The sequence below is a fragment of the Rousettus aegyptiacus genome, unplaced genomic scaffold (genome assembly GCF_014176215.1).
Source record: "Rousettus aegyptiacus isolate mRouAeg1 unplaced genomic scaffold, mRouAeg1.p scaffold_m13_p_3, whole genome shotgun sequence".
In the NCBI taxonomy this organism is placed as follows: Eukaryota; Metazoa; Chordata; class Mammalia; order Chiroptera; family Pteropodidae; genus Rousettus; species Rousettus aegyptiacus.
In genome coordinates this window covers 115,224,728-115,251,345 of record NW_023416306.1, presented here as the reverse complement: position 1 = coordinate 115,251,345, position 26,618 = coordinate 115,224,728, and the positions used below count along the sequence as shown (strand labels likewise).

Here is a 26,618-nt window from a genome sequence, read left to right as displayed (position 1 = left end):
TTTGATTCCCTTTACCTACTTCACCCTCCCCCAACCCCCTTATATTTAACTCCCTTTACCCTGTATAGTCTTCCCTCCTCCCCTGCCCCAGTCTTTCCTTCTTTTAACTTTATGCCAAGTTCTTTCAAAATCTTTCTTAAGGGTAAAAAGGAGAGTTTAATGGGTCTAGAGTTTGTTATGTGTTTTTTACCACAATAAAAAAAAGAAAAAACTTCCTTATAATGATTTATGGTTTTTGGTGCCTTCAAACTTCTAGTTACTTTCTTATAAATGTGCTCATTATAGTTCTGGGATTCAAAATGAAATATGGTTCCCAAGATATATTCTCTTTAGCACACAGTAGGCTTACCACTATTCACATTCTAAATAATACATTTCTATTCTTATGGCCTGATAATACATTACTTTGGGGTGTGGGTGCTGCAGGCCAGGTAGTCACAGTGTACAGTGGCTTCATTTGAGATTTACCCTTAGATCCTGTTCATGCGTGTTGTTGGACCCAAGCACAGCACTCGAGTTTATCCCTTGTAACATTCATTTTGTTAGATTTAGTCCAACTTTTTTCAACCTATCAAGATCTCTTTTAGTTCTGATTCTGTGATCCCTATACTCGTTATGCTTCCAAGTATACAGTCAACCAGAAACTCGATATATTTGCTTATTTCAACTTCAATGAAAAGTCACTGGTGAAAAGAATGACAAATAGCTAAAAGAGCCCTGAAACATACTACTGGGTACTACCTATTTCTGGTGTGACACAAATTCATACCTTTTGGGTATTCTAACCTATTGTTCCATTGTATACAACAGAACAACAAGGAAGACCTTATTAAATGTCTCCATAAAACCTATTTTAAATCAACTAACACCATGAAAAAAATATGTAAGAGTAGCACATGAATGAGTTTCTTGTTTATTTTCCAATGTGATGCTGGCTGTTTTGTTTGTTTCAATTTTTATTTTGGAGTAATTAGAAATTCATTGCAAAATATATACACAGGAAGGTCTCATTTCCCTTTCACTCAGCTTCTCTTGGTGGTAGCATAAATATAATACACCATCAACACCAGGAAACTGACAGTGAGTGGTACAATCCACACAGCATATTCAGATTTCACCATATGTGTGTGTGTAGTTCTATGCACTTTTATCACCTTTGCAACTTTGTGTAACCACTACCACATTCCAGACACAGCTGTTCCAAAGCCACAGACCTCCGACTTTATATCCTGTTACTTAATGTATAATAAAGAAGCATATTTATTACTGTAACACAATGTTGTTTTAATATTTCAATTGTATTTCAATATAATTAGTTTCCTTTATAATCCTATGTATTTTATTTTACATATTCAAAAACATTCTGAGATAGGGTCAATAGGATTCACCAGACTGCCAAGGGAACTCATGATTTGGGAAAAGTAGAGCCCAAACTGTACAGGGAATTCAGGTAACAGGTTTGTGTTAGACCTGATGACCTTTAAAGTCTCCTCTAATCCTGGATTAGAAAAACAAACATAGTTTGCTTCACAGAGCGTAGATTGTCTCTTAAATGTCTTCTCCCTAATCAATTCATTGGACGCACAGATGTTCTCCCTGCCCTCTGCAAATTGTTCCAACCGATGTGGCAGCACACTGTATACTTGTAGCTGAGATGCTATAAGAGTATCCACTTCACCTGTTGAGTTGGATGTTTACTAAGAGTCTGGTGTATCAACAGTCTTAAAACTGTTTGTATTCTCTGTACATTTAATAAAACTATATAACTTAATAAAAAATAAGACATATATATGGAAAGTTATTGTTTCTAAGAAAATTAGATTGACTACTTCTAAATGACTCAAGATTAAGTCATGAAAAAAAACTGTTGCAAAGGTAAATATGGCAGGGCAACAACTATAAAAGATTGAGGAAATTGGGGGTCTGGGAGAATGGGGTGAAAGGTTAAAGAAGTACAAATTAGTAGTTGATAGATGGTCACAGAGATGGGGAGCATGGCATAGGGAATGCAGTTAACATTAATATATTGGCTAAGTGGAAAACCAGAGGAGAGAAGGAGCAATTACGGGCATCATTTTATAAACTATTAAATATCTAACCAATATACTATACACTTGAAACTAATAAAAAGAATATATTTTTTTAAAAAGATTGAGAAAAAAATGTAAATATTTAGAAAGATTCTATTCTCAGAATGCTTTATAAGTATCTTTAAGCTCTCTTTCCACTTAAAAGATTCTGCAACTAGAAACCTTAGACTATACATTATAGATGTGCTCTACAAAAGAAGTTGTACGACTCCTATCAGCAGACCTATACTAAAACAAAACAGCTCTTGGTCCTATATCAAAATATTGGCCAGTGAATGTATTTTTAAATATTTTAGGGTAAAATAAAATGTTAAACCATATATTCTTTTTTATGATTCTATGCTATAGCTGCCTTTTTCAATTTTTCAATTCTTTATCTGACAACACTGAATAAATTTCTACTCTATTAACGTCAGAATCAGACAAATGTACTAAATATATGCTAAAACTCTTAAAATATAAGGCTCATGGCTTTGTCTCAAACAGTATTTAGTCTTGAAAGAAACTGGAATTCACTAATAAAGTATCCAATAAATTTGAGAACAATTAATTAGAGTTCTATTTTCTTCTGTATTGTTTTGTTTGTATTTAAGTGTTCTGCTTCTTCATTAAGGTACATGATCTTGTAATAAAGAAGAGTATTTTATTATTTTGGTTCAAAAATATTCCCTATCCTATTAACAATATTTATTTCAGTGCCTCTTAAATTATCTTCTTGAACTATTGACAAAGGAGTGTACTCATACCCTTTGTATGAACTCATACAAAGAGTAGACAGGGAGACTGGGGATATGGCCCAAGGGCCACAAAACAAAAGTTTAAGTCTTGAGAGAAAAAAAATGGCATAGATGATAGAGGCTCTGTTCATCCTTCCGGCGACCAAATTAAAGTTATGATGGTAATAAGGAGCAGCAGTAAGTAAAAATCACCTGGGAATAGATGAACAAACCATACAACTAGGGAGAGGTCCAGGAAATCACCCTGCAATGGCAGAAGGTAGGACGGGGTGAGGACATGGGGCTGCCCAATTTCCAGCGGCTGAGTGAGATAGAGGCTATGGCAGCAGCAGTGGCAGAAGCCTCTTAAAGGGGCCGTGTCTGCAAGCTGATTTTCACAGTAACGGACCTGCTTGCTCTGAGCACCAGAGCCAATTCAGCTGCATGTAGGGGGCACCAGGGACTTACAGGGAGACATTGTCGGAGTGAGGGCTGATGGGAAACTCTGTACAGAAGTGCCTGCAGTATCCATTGTTCCCTGTTGAGCCCTCACCCCTCCCAGTGCGCGGACACAGCACCACCACAGCTGTGACATCATCAAACTGGATAACAGAGGTCACTCTGCCTAGAGGATTCCCTGAAACCCCGCCTCCCCCAACTCTCAGCTCTTCCCAAGCCATATTCAGGTATATCTTCAACGAGTCAGGTGCTCCTTGCTGAGCAGCGCCTAGGCTCATACTGGAGGCAGCTCTGGCCTCGGTTTCTGGTGTGGCCTTTTGAGGCAACTATAAGCACAGTATCTGTGGATTGCTTGCTGAATCTTAGCAGGTGGCTCTAAAGGGGTAGAGGTTTGGGCTAAGTTTGGCCTGCAGCTGACCCCCTCTGAGGACTGTGCCACTGGACGCCTACTTCACAAATACACACTTACAGGACGGGGAGACTTAGGAGCTTTGCTTAGTACAAAGAAACAGACACTGAAAGGCAGCCAAAATGAGAAGATGAAGAAGCAGAAATCATACAAGAAAAGAGTACAGAGATCTAGATATAATGGAGTCCAGTAATCAAACAGATGCAGAACCGCAACAAATAGATAAAAAACAAAAATGGAAATGGAAATTATAAATGGGAACCAGTCTGAAATGAAGAATACATTATCTGAGATGAGAAGTACATTAAATGGAATAAAAGAAGTGAATAAAGAAGAGTATCAAATGCCCTATCTAGAGGATAGTAAAACCAATCAGGACACTGAATCAGAATGGCAAGAAAAAAGACACCAATACTATAAAAATAATTTATGGAGGATATGCGACACTATTAAGGGTCCAAATATCCATCTGATTGGCGTAACTGAAGAAAATCAAGATGCTGAACAGCTGTTTGAAGAGATAATGCTGAAAACTTCCCTAACCTTGTGAAGGAAATGAACATAAAACCCCAGGAAGCTCAGAGAATTCCAAAAATCAGGAATCCAAAGAGGCCCACACCAAGACATATCATAAGTAAAATGCCAAAGGTTAATTACAAAGAAAGAATACTAAAAGCAGCAAGAGAAAAACAAATAATTACATATAAGGGGAAAACCCATAAGATTGGCAGCTGATTTCTCAAAAAAAAAAAAAAAAACTATGCAGGACAGAAGGGCTTGGCAAAAAAATATTTGACAGGATGAAAACCCAGGACCTACAACCAAGAATAATTTATCCACCAAAGCTATCATTTAGAGTTAAGGACAGATAAAGAGCTTCCTAGACAAAAATAAGCTAAAGGAATTTATCACCACCAAGCCAGTATTACAGGAAATGTTGGAGGGACTTCTTTAAGAAGAAAAATCATGTATCAAAAACAGGAATAAAGAATGGTAACAATTATATTCCTATCAATAAGTACCTTAAATGGAAAAGAGTTAAGTGCTCTAACCAAAAGAGTGGCTGAAAGGATAAAAAAACAAGACCCCTACATAAGAAAAGGAAAAGGATGGAAAAAGATATTGCTTTGATGGATCTAGAAGGTATTTAAGTCAGACAGAGAAAGATAAACACTATATGATTTCACTTATATTCAGAATCTAAGGAAAAGAACAAACTAATCAAAAACAGACTCACAAATATAGCGGACAATTTGGTGTCGGACAGAGGGGAGGGGGGTTTGGGGGATTGGGAGAATGGGGCGAAGGGCTAAAAAAGTACAAATTAGTAGCTGATGAATGGTCATGGGCATAGGGAATGCAGTCGGCATTAATACGTTTGCTAGGTGGAGGGTCAGGGGAGGGAGGATGCAAATGGGGGGACCATTTATGAACTATATAGATGTCTAACCAATGTACTATATACTTGAAACTAAAAAAAAAAAGTTTAAGTTTTATGTATCATTTTCAAATATATGTAAATTTGCCATTATAGTCTATAACTTATATTTGTATTAATATTAAAAAGCCTTTCCTTTTTCTTTATTTAGACCTCTCTGTATACCACTGTGTACCTTTGCAAGAGCAGCTTGGGCTCAGTCAATTCAATATAATTTCAATTCCAATTCTGACTTGTATTGAATAAAGAGAAATTAAATTTCACTTTTTTGGAGAAGTGTTGTAAGAGGTTGGGTAATATCATATATGAAACAACAATGGCAGAGGGAAATCTAACAAACACCCCAAGAAAGGAGACAAGAGGCATGGGAACAAAAATTATATCTTGTACTAACCCAGCTGTCTACCCCTATTTAAGTCATGTTCAGTATCTAACAAATTCTAAAATGGGCTAGGGATCTGGCCATTATTTTTTATATGCGGGGCTGGGTCTTTTCCACTGTTGTCGCCCTAGCACTTACAACAATACCTGGCACACAGTGGGCATTCTATGAATTATAAGGATAACATTAGTAGCTAACTCTTATTTCCAAGCACTGTTTAAAGTACTTGACATATAAATTCATTTAATCCTCACAACATCCCTATGGAAAACCCCTTAATATTCCATTTTACAAAAAAGAAAACTGAGGCCCAAAGATTTTAAGTAACTTGCCCAAAGTCACATGGTCAAAAGTGGCAGAGCTGGGATTCAAACCCAGTCAGCTTAGCTCCAGTGTCTGATCTCTTAACCACTATGCTCTTGTAAATGCTTGTTCAATAAATGAATGAGTAAATAAATGATGTGTAAGAAATAAAAAGCAAATATTTTAAACCGGAAGACTTGATCTCCTTACAGTGTAGTTTGTTGCTTCGACTGTTGAGTGGTTCTGGTCCATTCACATCTTTACTCTTTTCATTATCCTCAATGGGCCGAAAATGAGCCAGAGTTCTCATAAATCCACGGAAGTTTACCTGGTCCTCTCTGATTGGGAAATATTAACAAACAGAACACCGTGTCAATCAGAGTGATTACTTCTTATGAATTTAACATATTGGAAATAGCTTTAGTTAAAGTAGCCTGAAAGTTCATTTAACGAGGTCTCTTTCCATAAGTATAGTACTTTAGGGCTCATAAAAACATCTTCATTTAAGCCTCACCCCAACCTTGTGAAATAGGTATTATTATTTCCACTTTATAAATGATTAACGAGCATCCGTCACTATTGAATTTATTTGTGTATCTTTTCTCAAAGAGGATTTTGAGTAGCTTCAGGGCTACACAACCAGACAAGTAGGACTTAAACTCACCGCTTCAGATTCTGCAGCAACAGTAAAGTAGTCATTCAACTCAAGTGATTCCCCAACCACCTCCCATGTCTCTCCTGCAGTCACATATACCTAGCGATATTTTAAGGTTAAAACATTAACCTTAATATGGACAAGCTGCTTTTAAAATAAAGTTTACTAAGTTACAAAAGCAATAAATACATTTCTGGTAATTTGAGGAAAAAAGTGGAAAGAAAAAAACCATTCTTAGTTCTACCAATCAATTACAATCATCACTAATATATTTTCTTCCAGTAATTTTTCTATGTTTTTGGGGTAACTGTGAACACACTACACACAAACTTTTGTTATATCTTGATTTTTAAAACTTTTACGCATATCTCCAACCTATGAAACATTTTAAATGTCAGCATAGTAATTGTGTGGCTGTATCATTTTATTATTCCCTCATAATTGGATAGATATTTCCCCCACTTTTCATGATCACAATGTTTTGAAAGACCTCTTTGTGTATAAAGTTTTGGTACTTAAAGTTTAAAGAAAATCTTTTTATTAAGCATAAACTAATCAATAATTCTAAAAAAAAAATTTAAAAACTTGAATGAGGAATGTTCTTTAATATCAAAAAAGAAGGTCCAATGTGACAGATTCCTTTATCTAAAGCAGTCATGGAAAGAACAGGTTGCTTGGTTCCTGTGGCTATCTAAAAATAACTCCCAGTCTGTGTGCCTCACTGAACAGATATATTATGTTGGGTCTCTTAAGTACCAGGTAGACACACAGAGACCGGAGCCCATTATACTCAAAAGAATGACCTTTAGCTCTTCAAGGCAGCTATAGCAAAATGGAGCGGTATCTTGTAAAAAAATGTAACATCTGAGGAATTAAGTAATGTAGAATAAGATATGGGTCATATGTCAGGTCAAACAGGTTTATGAGTACATATGTTACTGGCATAACGTCTCTGAGTAAAAGGTAACTACATACCGACATTCCACTTTCAAATCTTATCTTAAAAAAAAAAAAAAATTCATCTACATAAGATTAGAGAAGAAAACAACCTGGAAGCCAAAATCTGTATCTGATTAGAAAGAGCAAGAAGCAGAGGAACAACTTGCTGAGAGCTTAGCAGTGTAGCCCAGTGTGGGCTTCAGCTTCTTTATGTACACCTGTCTATTGTCCTCAGCAGCCGATCCCTGGGTGCTAAGATGGCAGGCAATACTGTAGTCAAAACAAAGGTGGTCTGGCCTTATAAAACAGCTTTTCATAAGCTGCTTCTTCAAATAATCAGTGATAACTGTGGAACTCTGAAAAAAAAAATTGGCAAAATGACTCTACTGGGTTTACTTTCCATTGCAAAAGGTTCGAATACAAAATATAGCTGTAAAAGTTATCTCTGGAGAAGGTTCAATACTCTGCATGGGTTAAAAGAGGAAGCAGAAAAAAAGGAAGAATTCAGCACAAAAATCACACCTGTAACAAACAGGGCAGTTCAGGGACAGAAATAGGGGAAAATAAGGAAGGGCAGGAGATTACACATGGTCGACATGAATCTAAAAAGAGCAGGTCTTGGTCTGATATGATTCTCATCTTCACACCAACTAGCTGCCACTGTTTTTCCTCTGTCACTCAGATTTACTGAGTATCCAACTTCTCAAATTCATTTGGTCTCAATTCAGAGTTCTAAAATTTCCTCTCCAGGCATTTTATCTGATAGTGTCCTCACTGACATTTAGTCTCATTATTAAGAACTGGCAACCATATATAACTTTTTTAAATCCTCTGGTTCATACAGAGAAGTCACAAGGAACCAGGAAGAGACTGTTAAAGAGATGACTTAAAATAAGATTATATGATAAGTTTTATTCATGAAAAAATACCTAATCAAATCAATAAATATTTACTCAGTACTTTGAATGGAGTGTATTAGGTAGTGAAGCATATCAAAAGCCTAGTCATACATTAGATAAACTTAAATCTATTTGAGAAAATGTGTGTGTTGTGGGGGAGAACTGTATCCTTAGTCAATGCTGTAAATGAAAAATAAAGGCTGTGGAAATGGTCCCGATTAACGAAGGCTAAAGAGACATGACAATGGACCCAGACTGGATCTTGTATTATAGGGAGGAAAGGTGCTATAAAGGAGATTACTGGATGAACTGATTAAGCTGGAATATGAATAATATATTTGACTAAAATAATAATAGGTGAAGGTGGTCAAAGAGTATAAACTTCCACTTATAAGATGAATGAGTTCCAGCAAAGTAATGCACAGCACTATGGTTAACAACACTGCATTGTATATTTGAAAGCTGCTAAAAGAGTACATTATAAAAGTTCTCACCACAATACAAAAAGTAAATGCATGAGGTGATGGACATGTTAATTAACCTTATTGTGGTAATCATTTTGCAATATATACATATATAAAATCACTATGTTGTACACCTTAGCTCACATAATGTTATATGTCAATCATGTCACAATACAGATGCAAAAATATAAAATACATATTTTGTATTATTATAGCACTTGATAGGTACTGTAATTATAAATTACACACTAGATTTAAAAACTTAATATGAAAAGAATGTAAACATATTAATAATTTTAAAATATTGATTAAATATTGAATGACAATATTTTAGATATATTGGAATAAATATATATTACCACTATTAATTTAACTTGTTCATTTTTATATTTTCATGTAGCTACTAGAAAATTTAAAATTATGTCGGTGGCTCAATTATATTTTATTGACTAGGACTGAGAGACAGGAACACACAAATGAGGCAAAATGTTAATATAACAATAGATGCGTCTGGGTAAAATATATACAGGTGATCCTTGTACAACTTATCTGCAAATTTGAAATTATTTCTAAATAAAATTAAAGAGTTTAGTTTTATATCAAAGATAAAGAGCTTAAAGACAGAATTTTGAAGATGGGCTCATATACCTATTTGAAGTTTAAAAAGGGGAGGAGAGTAGAAAAGAAGAGATATTCTACATATGACCAAGTTAGGTATGCCCAATATAATCAGGAGTATCGTGGTCTGAGATGACCCAACCAATATCATTATTCCTGATTAGCCTCAGAAAGGAAGCCCAACAACTGTAGGGACTCACCCCTCTGGAAAGAAGGCATTGATGATCCGGTCCCCCAATGGGTTGATAGCAAGCTCTGGAATCCGCTGGAAATCTTCCCGGCTGCCATGAGAATCACCTTGAGTTAGAGAGCATGGGCCCTTAGCATGAACTCCTTCAGTCATTCATGCAAGAGTACAATGTAGCAAGGGTATTACCTCCTGGAATTTATTTCTGTGGCAAATTAAATTAAAGAACTGCAAAAAAATAGCACTTTGATAGCTGCCAAGTGTTTCTTGCACCAACTCAGGAGTGGAAGAAGCCAAATTTAACTATGCCACATTCCAGTGAATTTGGCACACTGGTTACATCAATAAACCACTGATGAGCAAATATTTAGTTGTCCCTGTAAATGATTCCCTGAGTATTACCACTTTGTACTTAGTTATTAAGTTTGGAGAATGAACAGCAAACGCAGAATATCAAACACTACAGAGCTTGAATATGGGAGCAAAAATTCAGAGGGCGCTCCGTACCCTTGGTAGGAAGATCTACAGCACTTATGAAATCAAGGGACTCTTCTTAGGCAATACTTAGGACAAAGAAAGAATAAAACATGGCAATTGAGTTCCATACTTCCTTTCTATAATTCTGGCTTTTTCCTCCATTGTCTTTTTGAGACTAGAGCTAGAGAAGTATGAGGTCCTGAACATGACAAGAACAGTCACCTCTCACAAGTTGGAAGTTATGTTGAAATGAGTATTATTAGTTACCATCACTGTATACACATCATGTGCTGCTCTAACTCTGTTTATATACATTATCTCATTTCTTCATGAAAACATTTTATCTATACCCTTTTAGAACTGAGGAAACTGAGAGTCAATGAGATAAACTTATTCAGTGCTACAAACTAGGAAGTGGCAGAATTGTGATTGAAATCCAAGTCTGTAAGTCAAAGCACGTGTTCTTTTCTCCTAAAACCACATTTCTTTCCCGTATGAAACATTTTGAAAGAAAGGTGTTCTCTCAAAAAATGTTGTGTTTTTTAAAAACTTTTTGGTTGATATTCTGTGCCAAGAATATAAAGCTGTCTACAACATAACTAACTGCTGTACTCTTTAAAAATACCAGTAAAATAAAAGGCAAAGATAGGCAGAAGATTGTTCCAAATCAAAGGGGACTAAAGTGACATACAACTAAATTCAATGCATGATTGTAGAGTAGGAGAAAAATTACTATGCAGGACCTTACTAAGCCAATAGGTAAAAATGAAGATGGAACATTTGGAATTGGAATATTATGTAATAATACTGTATCAAAACACTATAAATTTCTTGATTTTGATGAGAATGTCCTTGTTATAGGAAATACATACTTAAGTATGTGGCAAAATGTTAATAATTGGTAAATCTGGGTATTAGGTAAGCAAAAGAATATAAACTTGAATAAATCTGATTCTTGCTTTTAAGATCATTACTAACAAGAGGTAAAACTTACTCCTCTACCCTCTTTGTACTAAATGCTAATGTTCCCACTTACCCAGGAGACTTCAACACTAGTTTTTCTTGTGGTTTAACATTTACACAATGCTTAATTAATTCAAACAGTTCATCTCCACCACATCTGGTGGTGACACAGGTAGAAACTAACCTAGGAGACTAAGCACAAAGTTCTGGAACAGTAACTCTGGATTCTTATCTTCGATCTCTTAGAGTAATAATTTTAACTGCTTTGCTTAAGATGATAAAAGATAAAGGAAATTACTGAGGTCCTGATTATCTAATTCAACAAATATGTACTGTAAACTCTTATTACATACTTTGCACTATAATACAAAGTCCACATTATCATCAAAATGTAGCTTCTCTTGTTTGACAGAGGTTAAGAAACAATAACTACTCTCTTTTCAATGAAGATTAAGGCTGATCTGAATTGCATGGCCACGTATCTCAGTTTAATATCTAACACGTTTAAGCAATTTTAGCTGAGAAAGGCACGGTTTAAATGCCAGGTCTAGTATCAAGTGGCAAGTGCACAACCTACCTTGAATAAGGGATCTAGTCTAGGACTTCCAATGTCAATAAGAACATAAATGCAGTCCTTTGACACCTTTAAACTCTACTCTTAAAATTTGGATTGTATATATACAGTGCTGTTCTATTAAGATCAAGGGGAAGACTGTTGAAAGTATCAAAATGAAAATAAAAGAGTATAAAAAATAGTTTGTAAACTATTAAACAATACACAGTTTATTATTATTAGTCGTTTTATAGCAGAATGAAGATTGTATGGGCAATTTCTCTAAACTTAGTTTCTCAAATTCGTCTACCTACACAAATCTAATTAAAAAAATGCTCCAAGCAGCCTACACCCCAAGTGTAAGATTGTTCAAAATGTAGATTTGGGTGTACTAAAAAAAAAAAAGCATACCAATAGCATATTCTACCTCATAATATACCTAGGAAAATCACCCTCGAAGATTTTTAAAGAAAAGACATTACTGGTAGCAGGCAAGTCTTTGTGGCCAAGAAGTTCCCAGTGAAGAATGGTTTTCCAGACATTCATGGGCACAAGGATGAGAGACCAGCCCCTCTACACTGATCTTCACTGTGCAAGACCCTTCTCTTACTCAGAGATGTGGCCTCACAATTAACTGCTTATATTTCAAGTACTCAGGGTTAATGCTTAGATGACTTTTACATAATGAGAACGTCGAAATCTGTTAAAGGAATATACTCATGGGAATGCATTCAATTAAGAAAAGTTTTCCATATTTAAGAACTATATAATAGAGATGTCATTTATTCTATTTATAATATAATTGTATTTATTAACATTGAAATGACAATAATTTCTATTATAAAAAGCAATTAATATTTTAAATTAAATTGACAAAATAATTTTGGTTTTTTGATAACAGAATTCTCTTTATATACAGTGTCAATAAGTGCTAAATCGTTCTTTGCTGGTTTTGAGTGTTCTAGGGCCAGACCTGCTTATTTGCAAGGATGTATGTGACTAGGTTGAGGGATGGTGGGCACATATACAGTTACTTCCTCTCGTTCTCTAAAATCCTCCGAAATGTCAGCAAAAATGTACACTTGGGAATCCATCTGTGACATAAACAACCAGGATAGGAGTGTACTAGTAGATGTGGGATTCTGACAAATTCTGAAGTAAGAAAATGGATGCGAACATAGTGACAAGAGTAGAGGACCCACGAAAAGTGCAGCAGAGTGGAGAGCCTGCAGAATCTCAGCAAGGCACCACACTCAGAGTTGCCAGGTAAGAGAGCAGCATTCAGGGTAATTAACTAAACTTTTAAAGAATGGGCCAGCTGCCCGCTGCTGCCAGAGTCTAGCCCAAGAACATAAAAACACTTGTCCTTAGGATAAAAATGGAGAACTGCTATGGAAACAAACCAAGATCAACCAAGAGTGGGAAGTTGGTCCCCTCAGGACGTTGGTTCCCCACCCCCTTTTACCTGGGAAGGGGGTTGTAAATCTGTCCCCTTGCTTCCTGACCACATACCCTAAAGTGAGCTCCACCAACTTATTTGTCCTACTCTGAGTATAGAAGTGAAAGACCCATGGAGAAACAACCCCATGTCAATTTTCTACAATAATCTATCCAGGCTTTTTCATAACTATGAATGGACAACCAGGGCTCACCAGGTATTCTGGGAAAATTAATAGCACAAAAGAGTAGGATCAAGATGAACAGAAATAATAATTTAGGGAACAAAAGAGAGTTCTGAAAGATTCTATTAAGTAACCCAACAGACATTTGATAAGTTTTTACATCAGTAAGACGAAAATAACTACTATGATAAAGCATGGGTCAGAGAACAAAAATTTCTTAGAAATTAAAAATGACTGTGGTCTAAAAATGTTCATAAAAAGGATAAAAAAATAAATTCAAGGATATCTTTCAGAAAGCAAAGGAAAATGTCAAACAGCTAGAAAACTTGAGAGAAAAGTTGTATCACTGTACTCCAATAGCCAACCAACAGAAATGTCATAAAGAACAATAAAGAAAGGAGAGGGAAGAAAATTATCAAAGAAATAAGAGAGGAAAAAATTCCTAGCTAAAAGACCTATTTTTAGATTGAGAAGGTCCCCCTAATACTAAGCAATGAATAAAAAATAACCCACAAAAAGGTACATCATTGTAAAATTTAGAACATCAAAAGGAGATATTTGAAACTTTCAGAGAGGGGGAAAAAGATTATCTACTAAAAGAATGAGAATTAGATCGGCATCATGGTTCTCATGTATGAAACTCCATTCTGGAATGACTGATACCACGGTGTACAAAGCAAGTGCTTGTCCAGAATATTGAAATTATCTGTCCTCTGGATAAAGTTAAACAAGAAAATGAACCTCCAAAGCACTTAATGTTTAAGCAGATAAATGGCTACCATGCAGGACACAATCTCCTAAAATTTACGGGTGATCTTTAAGTGATATGTAACAAGACAGTCAACTACCAATTCCCAGAAATAACTTCTTATAGAGTTTAGCTAATCTAAACTGTCTCCTGTACTCAACTTAACCTCATGATTTAATGTCCAGGAATATTTTTCATCATGGTATTATTTGAGTGAAAGTATTATCTGAGAGACCCAATATTAAAATTGTTCAAGAAAGGGAATATTTTTAAAGTAAACTTTTATTAAAGCATAACATAAAGAAAACAGTACAAATCACAAGCATTTGTCACAATGAATTTTCATGAAGATTATAACTTTCACCCAAATCAAGAAAATGAATATTGTGAGTACCCAGATATCTCCTTCATGTTCCCTTTGTCTCTACCTGTTCCCCTTCCCAAAGAGTAATCATTATCCTAACTTTTAATACCAGGGATTAGATCAGCATAGAGGACACTTAATCAAAAGAAATCATCTTTGTATTCAGATGCTGACCAGGTTCTCTCATCTTGACCTGACCTACAAAGGACTACTTCAGACTCAGCTTACTTTTTAGAAAGCCCAATTTCAACAGCAGGGGTATACTTCACTCTAAATAATGACATCTAAAGAAAGTAAGATGTGTGAAGTTACAGAATCTTTTTACATCCTATGAAATACCAATATGAACAGGAGTCTAAAGGGAAATAGCAAATCATTTTGGCAAATACTGTTTACAATACTCCCCTCTTGAAGATCCCCAATTCATTTGAGCATATTAAAGATGCTGGGAAATCCCATTATAAGGAAGCCAATTTAGTCCTATTCATCGAGCTTTCACAAAGCTGAGTTGGTAACTTTTCTTTTCTTAACACGACACTTATTGGTAGACCAAGGAACTAGTGTTCTGTAAAACACACTTTGGGGAGAATGTCTGACAGCACTTTGTGGAAGCTCCATTTCTAACCAAAGCCTTCTATAGTTTCTGCTTTATGTCCCCAAGGGACTGTCACTACAAAGGACAGAATGCTTTGGACAGTACACTATATCGCCTATCACTCTGCAGAATTTGGCTTCAGACCCAAGATATGGAGCATCTTGAAAGAGGAAAGTTAAAATGTAGAAGGGAAAATGTTTCTCCTAATAACCTTCTTAAGAAAGTGGAGCCTGATCCAGGTAACAAAAGAGTTAGAGGTCACCTGTATTAGGCTGAGTGCCCTGATGGGTTCTGGAAAGGTCAAGATAGGCCCTGAGCTGAGTTTGGCAGTAAAAGGCTGGAAAAACTAAATTATTCTGTATCACAGAAAAATTCAGAGTTTACCAGGTAAACTTTAAGGATGAAGGAAGCAGAAGAGAAAATGGGGTTGGGGAAGAAGGAAAGACAGTGTAATAAGATGGTGGGTACAACAAAATGATTTACATATATATGTTAGTTGTTTACTATGTAGTACAATGAGGTAATTTCTTCTTGCATTCATGGTGGCTTGGGGCTTCTCCTGTATTTTAATCTACACCATGATGGAGACTAAAGAACAGATTTAAAACCCAGTGCTCTGTAAAGCTGAGCACACACAAAAAAATCAGTTAGCTCCAGGTAACTAAGAAATAACAAATTACACCAGTGCTTCCTACTACCTCTTCTCCCACCAAGAATTTGTAAAAACCAGCACTGAGAACAGTGCTCAGTACATCACAGGCACTTAATAAAATCTATCAAATGAGTGAGTTAATTTACTGGCTTTCTACAGTATGAAATGGTGTTTTAGAGGTTGAGCAAATCTTACCTAGATATTAAGGAAAAGTAAGACTAGCTGACACCTGGAAAGTTTTCATCCCTTTCTAAGGAGAAACATTTCCTTTTACAAAAGCTTTTCCATTGTTTTCCAGCAAATAGTGAAAGTGATTAAAACATACACATTTACAAATCATGCACCTTCTATCATGCACTTTCTACAAAGAAAAAAAGGACTCACAACTAATCCAAATCTATATCTTTACTTAGTAATTAAATCTGAATTTATGAAGATGTAATTCCAAACTCAAGCAAATTATTCAAATATTGGAGCTGAAAGAAAAAAAAAGTAGAGATTTCTAGTCTAGTTTATTTTTCAACTGCAAATTTACGTAGTCTAACAAATGGTGCTGGAAACGGATTTCCACATGCAAAAAAATAAAGTTTGACTCTTACCTCCTACCATATATATTATATGCATTTTGTATAGGTATACAAAAATACGTATATATATATATATACACACACACACACACACACACACAAAATAACTCAAAAATGAATCAAAGACTGAAATATAAGAGCTAAAACTATAAAACTCTTAGAAGAAAATATAGGAGTAAATCTTCATGACCTTGGATTGGCAATGGTTTCTTAGATGTGACACCAAAAGCACATGTACCTAAAGAAAAATCAGATGATTGGAGTTCATCAAAATCTAAAACTTCTGTATTTTAAGAAACAATATAGAGTGAAAAGAATCTACAGAATACTTGCAAATCATACCTGAAAAGGGTCTAATAGTTAGACTATAAAAAGAACTCTTGCAACTCAACAACAAAAAGGCAAATAATCCAATTAAAAAACAGGCAAAGGATGTGAAGACATTTTCCAAAGAAGATATACAAATGATAAACCAGCCATGCTCAACATCATTAGCTACTAGGGAAATGCAAATCAAAACCACAATGAGATATACCACTCACACCCACTAGGATGCTTAAAATTAAAAGATAGATAAATAAGTGTTAGTGAGGATATAGATAAGTTTGAACCCTCATACACTGCTGATACGAATGTAAAATGGTACAGCTGCTTCAGAAAAGTTTGGTGGTTCCTTGGTTAATTAAGCATAAAATTATCACAGACCCAAATTCTACTCCTAGATATATGCTCAAGAGAATTAAAACATATGTCTACACAAAAATGTTCATAGTAGCACTATACTTAATAGCCTAAAGGTGTAAACGACCCAAATGTCCACCAACCAATGAATGGATAGGCAAAATTTGGTATATACATACAATAGAATAATATTATTCAGCCATAAAAAGGAACGATATACTGATATATGGTATAACATGGAAGAACCTTGAAAACATCATGTTAAATAAAAGAAGCCAGTTGCAAAAGGCCATATACTGTATGATTCCATTTATATGAAATCTCCAGAGAGAGAAAGAAAGATTAGTGGTTGCCAGGGACAATCACTAAGGAAAAATAAGAAGTAACTGCTTAATGAGTAAGGGGTTTCCATCTGTGATGAAAATGTTTTGGAACTAGACAGTGGTTATGGTTACATAATATTGTGAATATACTTAATGTCACTGTATTGTACACTTTAAAATGGTACATTTTAGGTTATGTGTCTTCTACTTCAATTCAAAAAATAAAATGCACATAGTGTGGGCTTTGTACACAGTAGGTATTCCATAGTCATTGACTTTCACGGCTGTGCAGTATGGTTTTGTTCAATCCAGCTTCTGCTGACTGCAGATTTTGCCTTGAGCAAACATGTCCCTGTGGATTTACCAGCATTCTTTAGCTCTTCTGCCTGAGAATTATGTACAAAAACTTAGCAACTATCTTCTTTCCTCCTTTATGCTACATCTCATAACTGTACTAGAAGCCTTCCAAATAAAGTCCTAAACTGTTTCCTGCCTGCCACCAGAAAGGCAAGCAGCTTTAGCCTATACCAGTCAATCAAATCTAAGGAACGACAATAATAAAAGCTGTTGCTGAGAGTTAGGTTGTAAGGTGGTGGTAAGGAAGTATTTAATTTAACAATAAGACAATTACAAATATAAAATGATATAGCATTACATTACTATGAAATCATATACTGACTCTAGATTGGTGGCACTTCTGACATTCAGGGCAGAATAATTCTTTGTTGTGAGACGATGTCCTGTGCATTGTAGGATGTTTAGCATCATTCCTGGCCTCTAGACAAGAGTAGCATTCCCCAGTCATGACAATTGAAAATGTCTCCATACATTTTTGCTACCTAGGGGCAAAATAGCCCTTAGTCGAGAACCACTGTTCTGGACTAAAATACTGAACATCTTATCTAACATTAGTACATATAAAGTGATGTACTCTAGGGTTAATGGTTGTTTTGGAAAATGAGAGGAGAGAGGACAAAACAACCTGACACCTTGGATGGCTATGGGTCAACTTTCTAAAAGCTAATACGTTTGGGAAAGGGCTATAGGAAAAATCAAGCAAAGAGAGCTGAAATTCTCAAAATTACTTTCTTAGGACCAGAATAATGGCCACTCAAACTAAGGGGAATTGGAGTAAAGAAGCAAACACCTAGTGATAAATGTAATGTTGTTCTGTTAATTTAACTCTCTTTTGGGTAAATGATACTCAAAGACCAGTGAAAAAAATGGTCCCTGCTCTCCACAGGCTGGTTGCCTACCATGCCTGCCTGCCCTTGGGATAAAGGCAGCTATTCAGTCCTTGCCAGAATATAAAGAAAGAAACTGCCTACCTGAGAGTCCCGTTCTCTCCTTTGTCCAGGCTAGTGAACCGGCTGTAGAGGCGGGTGATCTGACTGTGGGAAACTAAAGAACACAAAATTAGTCCCAATTGGAGAAGTTGCCCTCCAATCAAACTGAACCCCTGGGGCCCTGGAGAAGCCAGCTGTCTTGCTGGTCTGAGCCCACCACTGAATGCTTCAAAGTGAGCAAAACGGGGAGACGTCTCAACTCTAACTCATCTCTAGAATGTCAAAGCAGAAAACAAAAGCTGAAGAATTTAAGAAATTAGAAAATAAACTAAATCAAGAGCAATCAAAATTGACTCTCAGGAATGAAGTATATAGATTTGCTTAAGACTATGTGTTAAATATTATTTAGGTGGTTAAGATTTAACAACCCAAATGCAATTCTAGTTTTAAAAAAAATTGTGAAACTTTCATCTTTCAGTGCCCTGACTTAGGAGCTATAAAAATTCATCCTTTGATTAAAAACACATACTTATTAATCATTTTGATGTTTTAGGCTGGCACTGCTGGGTAGGTAACTTGTACTGAATTTAAGATCGGGGCACATCAAACAGATTCTATTTTTAAAATCTGGTTTACTGCTGCATTAGTGGCTTGATCTTTTCCCTCAGTACTGATCTTTCTTTCAGTAAAAGATCACCACAGCTTTGAGTCAGCTATGACTGCATGAATTCCACTAAGTTCTCAGTAAAGGAATGGGGTCCAAAAAAATAAGACAATCTGTAAAACTGTTACGTTATGAGACGACGGCTACAAGAAAGTTTTTGTGCTCTTCATTTTAGATCAACTCAGGCAGGAGCTGGCAATTAAAATGAGGTAATAACAATAAAACTTTGAACAGTGCAAAAAAGGAATTTCTGGGAAAGTCTCCTGGCAGATTGGTGGTACAAGGGGAAAAAAAGAGTTATCATAGGAGAAAAGACAATAGCCAAAAAAGGTATGGCAAGTGTGGACCTTGTCTCAGGCTGTACTAAGGTTCAAAGGGGTGGCCGAAGTAGTTATGATAGTTGTCCTCCTCCCCCAGCTCACAAAAGAAAACTACTAGTAGTTTTAGGAACAATGGGACAAAGTAAACAGGGGCACAGCAGGAGAAGCAGAAGCAGGAAGCAAGTGGCCCAGAGCTAGGCTGAAGAGACACACTAGGTGTGGCTGTGAATGCTTTGGCATCAGGTTTCATCCCAAGCTGGGCTCTGTGCTGTACTAGCTATCCAAGGAGGGCAAAAGCAAAGAAGGCCAAATCATTTCCAGCTAGGGAAGAGCCAGCAGGGGTCCAGGCACTAAGGAAGCACTGTGGACCTTTCTGCCAGCCAGGCAAGTGTGAAGAGCTCAGTGTACAAAGTAGTGTTGTGAGGGTCAGGTACACAAACTGATTCCATTCATGGCACCACTGCTTACCAATGAGGGGTGAGTAAACAGGTCTATGGAGTGAACTAACTGAGGCCATGAGAGCAAAGTGCTTGGCAAAGTGTCTAGCACATGGTAAGCACTCCAGGTTAGCTATTATCATCATCATCCTTACATCGTGAGCCTGAAAGTAAGTTTACTGTTACACTAATTAATCTCCACCTTTCTCCGGACTCTGCCAGCCATAGCCATTTTCTTCAGGAACATGACCAGTTTACCCTGGTGTTGGCCTCGGGCCTCAAAGGCTGCTCTAGAACTCATGTTCCCTTTAGTTTAACAAAAATAAGTCAGTTAATGAATGACTAACTTTCTCAAAAGATTTTTCTGAAAAAAAAATTTGTTCACGATCTCACCACTGTTTTCATTTCTTCATATACCATCCAATATCACATATATTTTACATAGTTATAATCCCTACTTTGCATTTATTAATTCATAATTTTTCTATATTGCTTTGGAGTCCTTTTTAATAACCACATAATATTAGTCCACTGTGTCATATTTTGGTAGAATATTATGTTTCAGATTACTTTTCTTTACCAAGGAAAACATTCAAATTGAGAAATTTCCCCAACGAATGAGTTTCCCAGTCTCCCTTGCCAGAGGCAAACACTATTACCAGTTTCTTGTGGATCGTTCTAGAAATTCCATATGTGTATCTATAAGTATGAACAGCGATGTATGCAATTTTAAAATTGGAAGGAATGTTGTCACCTAGTCTAACCCTTTCAACTAATAAATGAGGCATCAGACAGCTTTCTAATCTAGATCATCATCTGAAAAAACTAGGCACTGAAACCTCTTATGATTTTTTAAAATTCCCTTAAAGTACTGGTAAAACATTACACCCCACAGGTGCACTGAGCAATATGGAAATTAGTGAAGAAATATATGATCAAGTATCAACTTTACACAAATCAATATGATCACATTTCAATATATCTCCTAAATTTCTAGAACTAATGCTATGATATTGTTAACAAAGAAGAAGAGGAAAGGGGAGAGGCGGGCAAGGGAGAAAGAAAAAAAGATTTAAAGCTTTAGGTGCTAAATCCACCATAATCAAGAATATAAAACAATCTTCAAGGCACAGAGCTTGGAGCAACTTCAAAGAGCAGAAATGTATTGGAATTGCCACAAATAAAGGCAGGACAAATTTCCAGTATTGTCGCCAGAAGGCACTAGGCTAGCAGGACAGGTGCTCCAAACCTGCACAATTCAGCGAAAGTCTAAAAAGTTGATAATTGCTCTCTGAAATGGCTGTACACACGAACATGTCTTGAATGTAGCTGTATTTTTCTATACTGATGGGCAAATAATTATTTTATATTACTCAAAGATTACTTAGAAGACCCTAACTACACATCTATCTTTTAATCATCTTTCTATCATCACTGCCTCAAGCCCAGAGGAAGGCATTTCGAAGAAGTGCTAAGCACTATGGAGTAATGGCAGAGGGAAAAATAAAAATGAAAACAGAGGAAGAAAAAAGTTATTTTACCCTTGCCTTTCTCCTAAATCTTAATGCAGAAAAGACTGATAACCTAGGCAAAGCATGCAAGTGCAATCAAAAAAGGTAATGTAACCGTGCAAAAACTTCTCTTTTTTAAACTTACTTTCTCTTTTCTTCCTCCTAGATTCAAACTGGCCTTGTCAAGTCTTACAGCACCATGACTCACTTGCTTTTCTTTCCTTATCCTTCCACCTTTGCACACATTGCATGACCACTCCCTTAATTGTTAAGCCTTAGGATACTGGATTCTAGTCAACATCAAATAGCCCTACAGTCAGAAACAGTTTAAGTCTAACCACAGATAACATCTTGACCTCAGTTGGGTTTCAGCTGGAGCCATAAAGGTGGAGTGACCCCCCCCCTCACCAACCACATCCCCTTGAAACCAAACAGACCTACCTTGATGATGCAATTATCAACTACCTCCTACCTTAGCCCTGACAATCAGTAAAGCCCCCGACCCCTACTCCCTTAGCTACCATGACTAATATATAACCTATCCCCTAGAGGCTGTAGGGGAGCCAGGTCTTTGAGCTCTAGCTCACCTGTGTCTCCAGGCTTGGAGTCATTTCCTTGAATAAACCTTTACTATCTTTGCTGCAAAGAAAGTTCATGTCTGTGTCTCACTGGCCTTTGATGGCCACAGGCAAATGAACCCCTTGAGTTCAGTAACAGTTCTAGATAAAAGATTAAGATTTTGAAGCCTGCACCCCTAACCATTTCTCCTGAACACACTGCATTCCAACATTTCCCGTGTTCCCCTTGACAAGAGGACTTCAAGGAATCTATAGATTAGAAGAGACTTAAAGGATTAAAAAAAAAAAAAAAAAAAACTATAGACTGAATGGTAGATAGTATAATAAAATTATTGTCAACTTTCCTAGATGTAATAATAGTATTGTGGTTATATAGAAAAAAAAAAATCTCCATTTTCAAAAGATACATGCAAAAGTATTTACGGATGAAGAGTTCCAATATCTGCAATTTTTAACTGGTACATCAAAAAAATATACAAATAGATCAAACAAATATAGCAAACTGTTAACAACTGTTGAATTAAGGGGGAAGGTATATAAATGTTCATTATACTATTTTAACTTTTCTATATATTTGAAATTTTTCAGAATAAGTTGGGAAAAAAGTATAGAGCTTTACAAAAACACTTAGCCCAAACCAGCTAAAAGTGTTAGTTATATGTGCATTTCTATTTCAATAGGAGCCAGAAGAACTTTCAGGAACTATGGTATGGCATTTAGAGGTATTAGCAGCCTCAAGTTGAACTTGTACTTACATTCTAGCCCAGGAGATTCTCGAGCAATTGCCTTTGCCAGGCTTGTTCTTTGTTGCAATTGTAGAGAAACCCATATTAGTTCTATCATCACTACATCCATCAAACAAAATCTCACCAGCCTGTACAACTTGCTTCCTAAATCGGTTCAACACCCTCCCCATAACAAATGACACACACCAGAAGTTAGAGACAAAACATAAAGATATCTGCATTCATTATTACTCAGTTGGTATAAATTATTCCTCAAAGATTAAGTGGCTATTTTTTTAAAAAAAAAGATTTAAATAATTCAAAGGTAATTACTACAGTTAAGTGAACTAGGGGTAGAGATTACAGAAACTCTCAAGACACCTGTGACCTTCCCCCAATGTCAACTTCTCTTCAAATGAGCTTTAATTTATAGAAATGCTAAAGTGCAAAAGAAGATAACAGAACAAAGACAATATAGCAAATGTATTATGCCAACACAAAGTGTTATTTGTGTTTCTAAATTGTTAGAAATAACAGGATTTCTACACATTTAAAAGTTCTATTTACTTAGAACAGAAAAACATTTGTACTCAATTCCTAATCAAATGCCCCCTGAAAAGAGAAATAAAATGCTGTCACATCCCTAATTACATAGCCTTAGACAGTTTTTATAACTAGCACATGCAAATGGTATTTTCCTAATAAGATGATTGTTATCTATGGTTCAAAATAATAAGTGCTAACACTTACCTGACATGTTGTATACCAGGCATTATTCTAAATAGTTTACATAATTTATCTCATTTAATCCCCATAAAAATCTTATAAAGTAGGTACTATTACTATTCCTATTTATAGATGAAATTGAGGCTTACAGGTAATTATTACCTAGAATTACTTTCCTAGAATCATTTAGAGATGAAATTTCAAATACCAGCTAAACTAGTGATACATGAATTCCAATCAGTTTAGACTTATGAAAAACGAATAAATATAATCATCAATTACAATGCAAACCTTTCATACTGAATGTGAAGTCAGTTTTCCTCAGTTATGCTACACTTTCTTACTAGCAAAGGGAGTAGTGAACTGTCTTATACTTGCTCTTAATTTGAAGTTTCTGATTGATAGTTCTCCAAATTCTTAATGGATAAAGAAGATGAAAATAGGACAAATTCCATCTCTCTACCCCACCCTCAGGTATCTGTTTTTATTCTTCTAAACCATTTGCATCATGCTAAAATTACTGCTTTAAAAATCAACTCTGCAATAATATTGTAGTAACTACGTATGGTGTCAGATGGACACTAGACTTATCAGGGTGATAACTTGTGAGTTATATAAACGCCTAATCACTATGATGTACAACCAAAACTAATATGATAACGTATGTCAACTGTAATTGAAAAATGAAAACATTATTTAAAAAAATAAAATAAAAATCAATTCTTCTGATGGGATAAACTGATGGCTCAACTCCCAGGGTGGAGGAATGACTGTGTACCAGGCTAGGGGAGAATGCTCCTCCAAGCCACCCAAAATACCCTAACTTATCCAAATCTAATCTGTTCATGCTTGTATCAAGGCCAGATTCCTGTCCTCCACAAGACCAGCCCCACAAGGCCTCTATCTTTTCTGAGTTCTGCAGATGGGATGCAACACAATTTCAGTTACCTTATGTTGTGATGCTAATCCTAACTCTTCTTAGATTATCTCCATGACCAAGTTGTGGGCGTCTTTCTTTTGTCACCATCCACTTTGACTACCAGCATAGTAGTGAATACAGACATTGCAAAAATTCGATAAGCACTTGTTTCATTAGGTTTTCTGGCTCAATACACATACATTTGCACTGGTTGTAGTTAAGAATCTCCCTCAGGCTTGATTCATTTTGGGGAACTAGGAAAACAACTCTTGAGCAATATTTAATTCTGTGTCCACAAGTTACACAGTAAAATAACCCAGAGTCCTATAGCATTCCAGTCCTTTTTTACTTGGTCAAATGTAAATAAATCAGAATGAGGTTACTGGTTCCTTCGTCTTGAAACAATCATAGCTTTTTCCCAACCTCTCTATGGTTTACACTTCATCATTAATGTGACTTTTAATTTTAGACACAAATGCTTTAACTCTGGTGTCACCTTAGACCTAACATAGTTCTTATATTTACAAGTGTGGCCAGCAGTCATGGCCACAAAATGTAATAAAATGCTTATGAATCCAAACTGCCTATATTTTTACTCTTGGAGTTAAAATGTCATAAATAAACCATAAGGTCAAATGGCCAAATACTGCACATTATAAACTGCTTACTACTTTCTGTCATTCATTTAAAATCATGAAAGAGACTGCGTTGGTAGGTGTTGATCTCATTACCATTAAAGGACTTTACGGAAAGTCTTGATGGCTATATGTTAGGGTATGCTGAAAGCAGTAAACCACTCTGACAAAGACGGGCCAGATAACATCCCTTCCAACTCAAAGGTTCTAGAAAGTTGAATTTGTCAGAAAACACAGGACAGCATTTAATTTATCTCAAGCCACCGCTGCCTGAGTAATTCTGTAGTTCACCCAGCATCCTTCTATATTATCTGCATATAGGCCACCAAGTTACTTACTGGTCACCTCATAATCAAAGACCGGTAATGAGAAAAAAAAATCTCAGATGCTTACATAACTCATGTAAAATACAAGAGTCATAATGGATTACCGAGAAAATATTGTACGCATTATCAAGGGCTATATAAATGTATGCAATGCTGTTTTATAGAGGTTCTGGATTCCCAAAGCCCTGTTGCCCCCTGGTTCAGGTTAATGAGAAAGAGAATCAGTTCCTAGTACAAATTCACACTGAGATTGCTGGAGCACATCCAATTTCCATAGCAACTGCATAAAGTACACCAGCACAGTAGAAATCAATATATGTGAAATTAGCACAGCAAGCATCCTCAGTGTAAATAAAAACTGGTTATTAAGGTATCTGCTTTTTCACAAGTTCAGAAGTCTTTTACTCGCAGACCCCTGATTCTTTAAAGGTCTCCTGTCACCAGGTCACGTCTTCCAAAGTTTTACTATACAAGTTTACTTTCTGTGTTTATTTTTCCAATTGTGGCAAGAATTTGTGATTTCCCACGGATGTCGATGGCTTTAAGTCCTTGCCCAGAAATGTCACAATAATGGATTATGTTTTCTATAGGGTCCATACAGAGTTCCTGAATTTAAGGTTGGTGAGAGTAAAGATAAAAGAAAAAAGTTCGGGTGGGGGACTTTCATGAGCAAAGAGAGGAGAAAAGAGTAGTGTCTGCTCTAGGGTGGTCGCGACTCCCACTTTTGAGGCGAAGGACAACCCTACGAAGAGCCAGAACCCCTGTCCAGGTACCTGTAGCTGGAAGAACAGGTCCTCCAGCCCTCGGCCCCGAAGCCCCAGAGCTGGAGGCTGCCCAGGACCCCCGCAACCCCAGCTACAGACCTTACTGACCGCCGCCCTCGTCTTGAAGCCAGCCAGAGGCGCCCGGCCGCGTTCCTACCCCCTACCCGAACTCACAGCCAGTCTCCTTCTTGATCTCTTCGAGCTCTTCATCCCGCAGTAACGTGGAGGCCCGAGACCCCATCACCGAGCCGGAAGGCTCCTCCGGGAGCAGTGGTGCCAAAAGCGACGGCGGCAGCAGGAGGGAAGAAAGAGAGAACCGCCAGGGGTCAAGAAGGAAAGGATAGCTTTACCACTGCGGACCGCGGAGGGAACCCAGGGCTGCTGCGCGCAGGTGGGCGGCCCCGAAGGTGGCCAATTAGAAGCGAGGCTGAGCCGGGCGCAGGAGGCGACGTCGGCTCCCCCAACTCCAGCCCCGGAATGAATCAGCCCAGCGCCAGCCTGGGTCTTGCTAAAGACGGACCACGCCTCCGGAACCGTGATGCAACCGGCCTTAAAAGGGCAATGCCACTCTGGCCGTAGTGACCGCAATTAAAAGGGCAACGC

At 36.7% G+C, this 26,618-nt stretch overlaps 1 protein-coding gene across 2 annotated transcripts in view; it reads right to left on the bottom strand.

The window, feature by feature from the left end:
* CHP1 (calcineurin like EF-hand protein 1) overlaps window positions 1–26,618 on the bottom strand; it is a 39,312-nt gene that overhangs the window by 12,632 nt on the left and 62 nt on the right. Inside the window, exons 1-4 of one of the 2 annotated variants that reach the window (XM_016152263.2) lie at window positions 26,190–26,492; window positions 18,453–18,525; window positions 9,573–9,653; window positions 6,008–6,135 (exon numbers count right to left, since the gene is read on the bottom strand). In XM_016152263.2, coding sequence (XP_016007749.1) covers window positions 6,008–6,135; window positions 9,573–9,653; window positions 18,453–18,525; window positions 26,190–26,256 — 349 coding nt within the window. In that variant the 5' untranslated portion in view covers window positions 26,257–26,492. Of the gene's footprint in view, window positions 1–6,007; window positions 6,136–9,572; window positions 9,654–18,452; window positions 18,526–26,189; window positions 26,493–26,618 lie in introns of those variants that run through there. The other variant, XM_036217621.1, reaches the window with a different exon arrangement.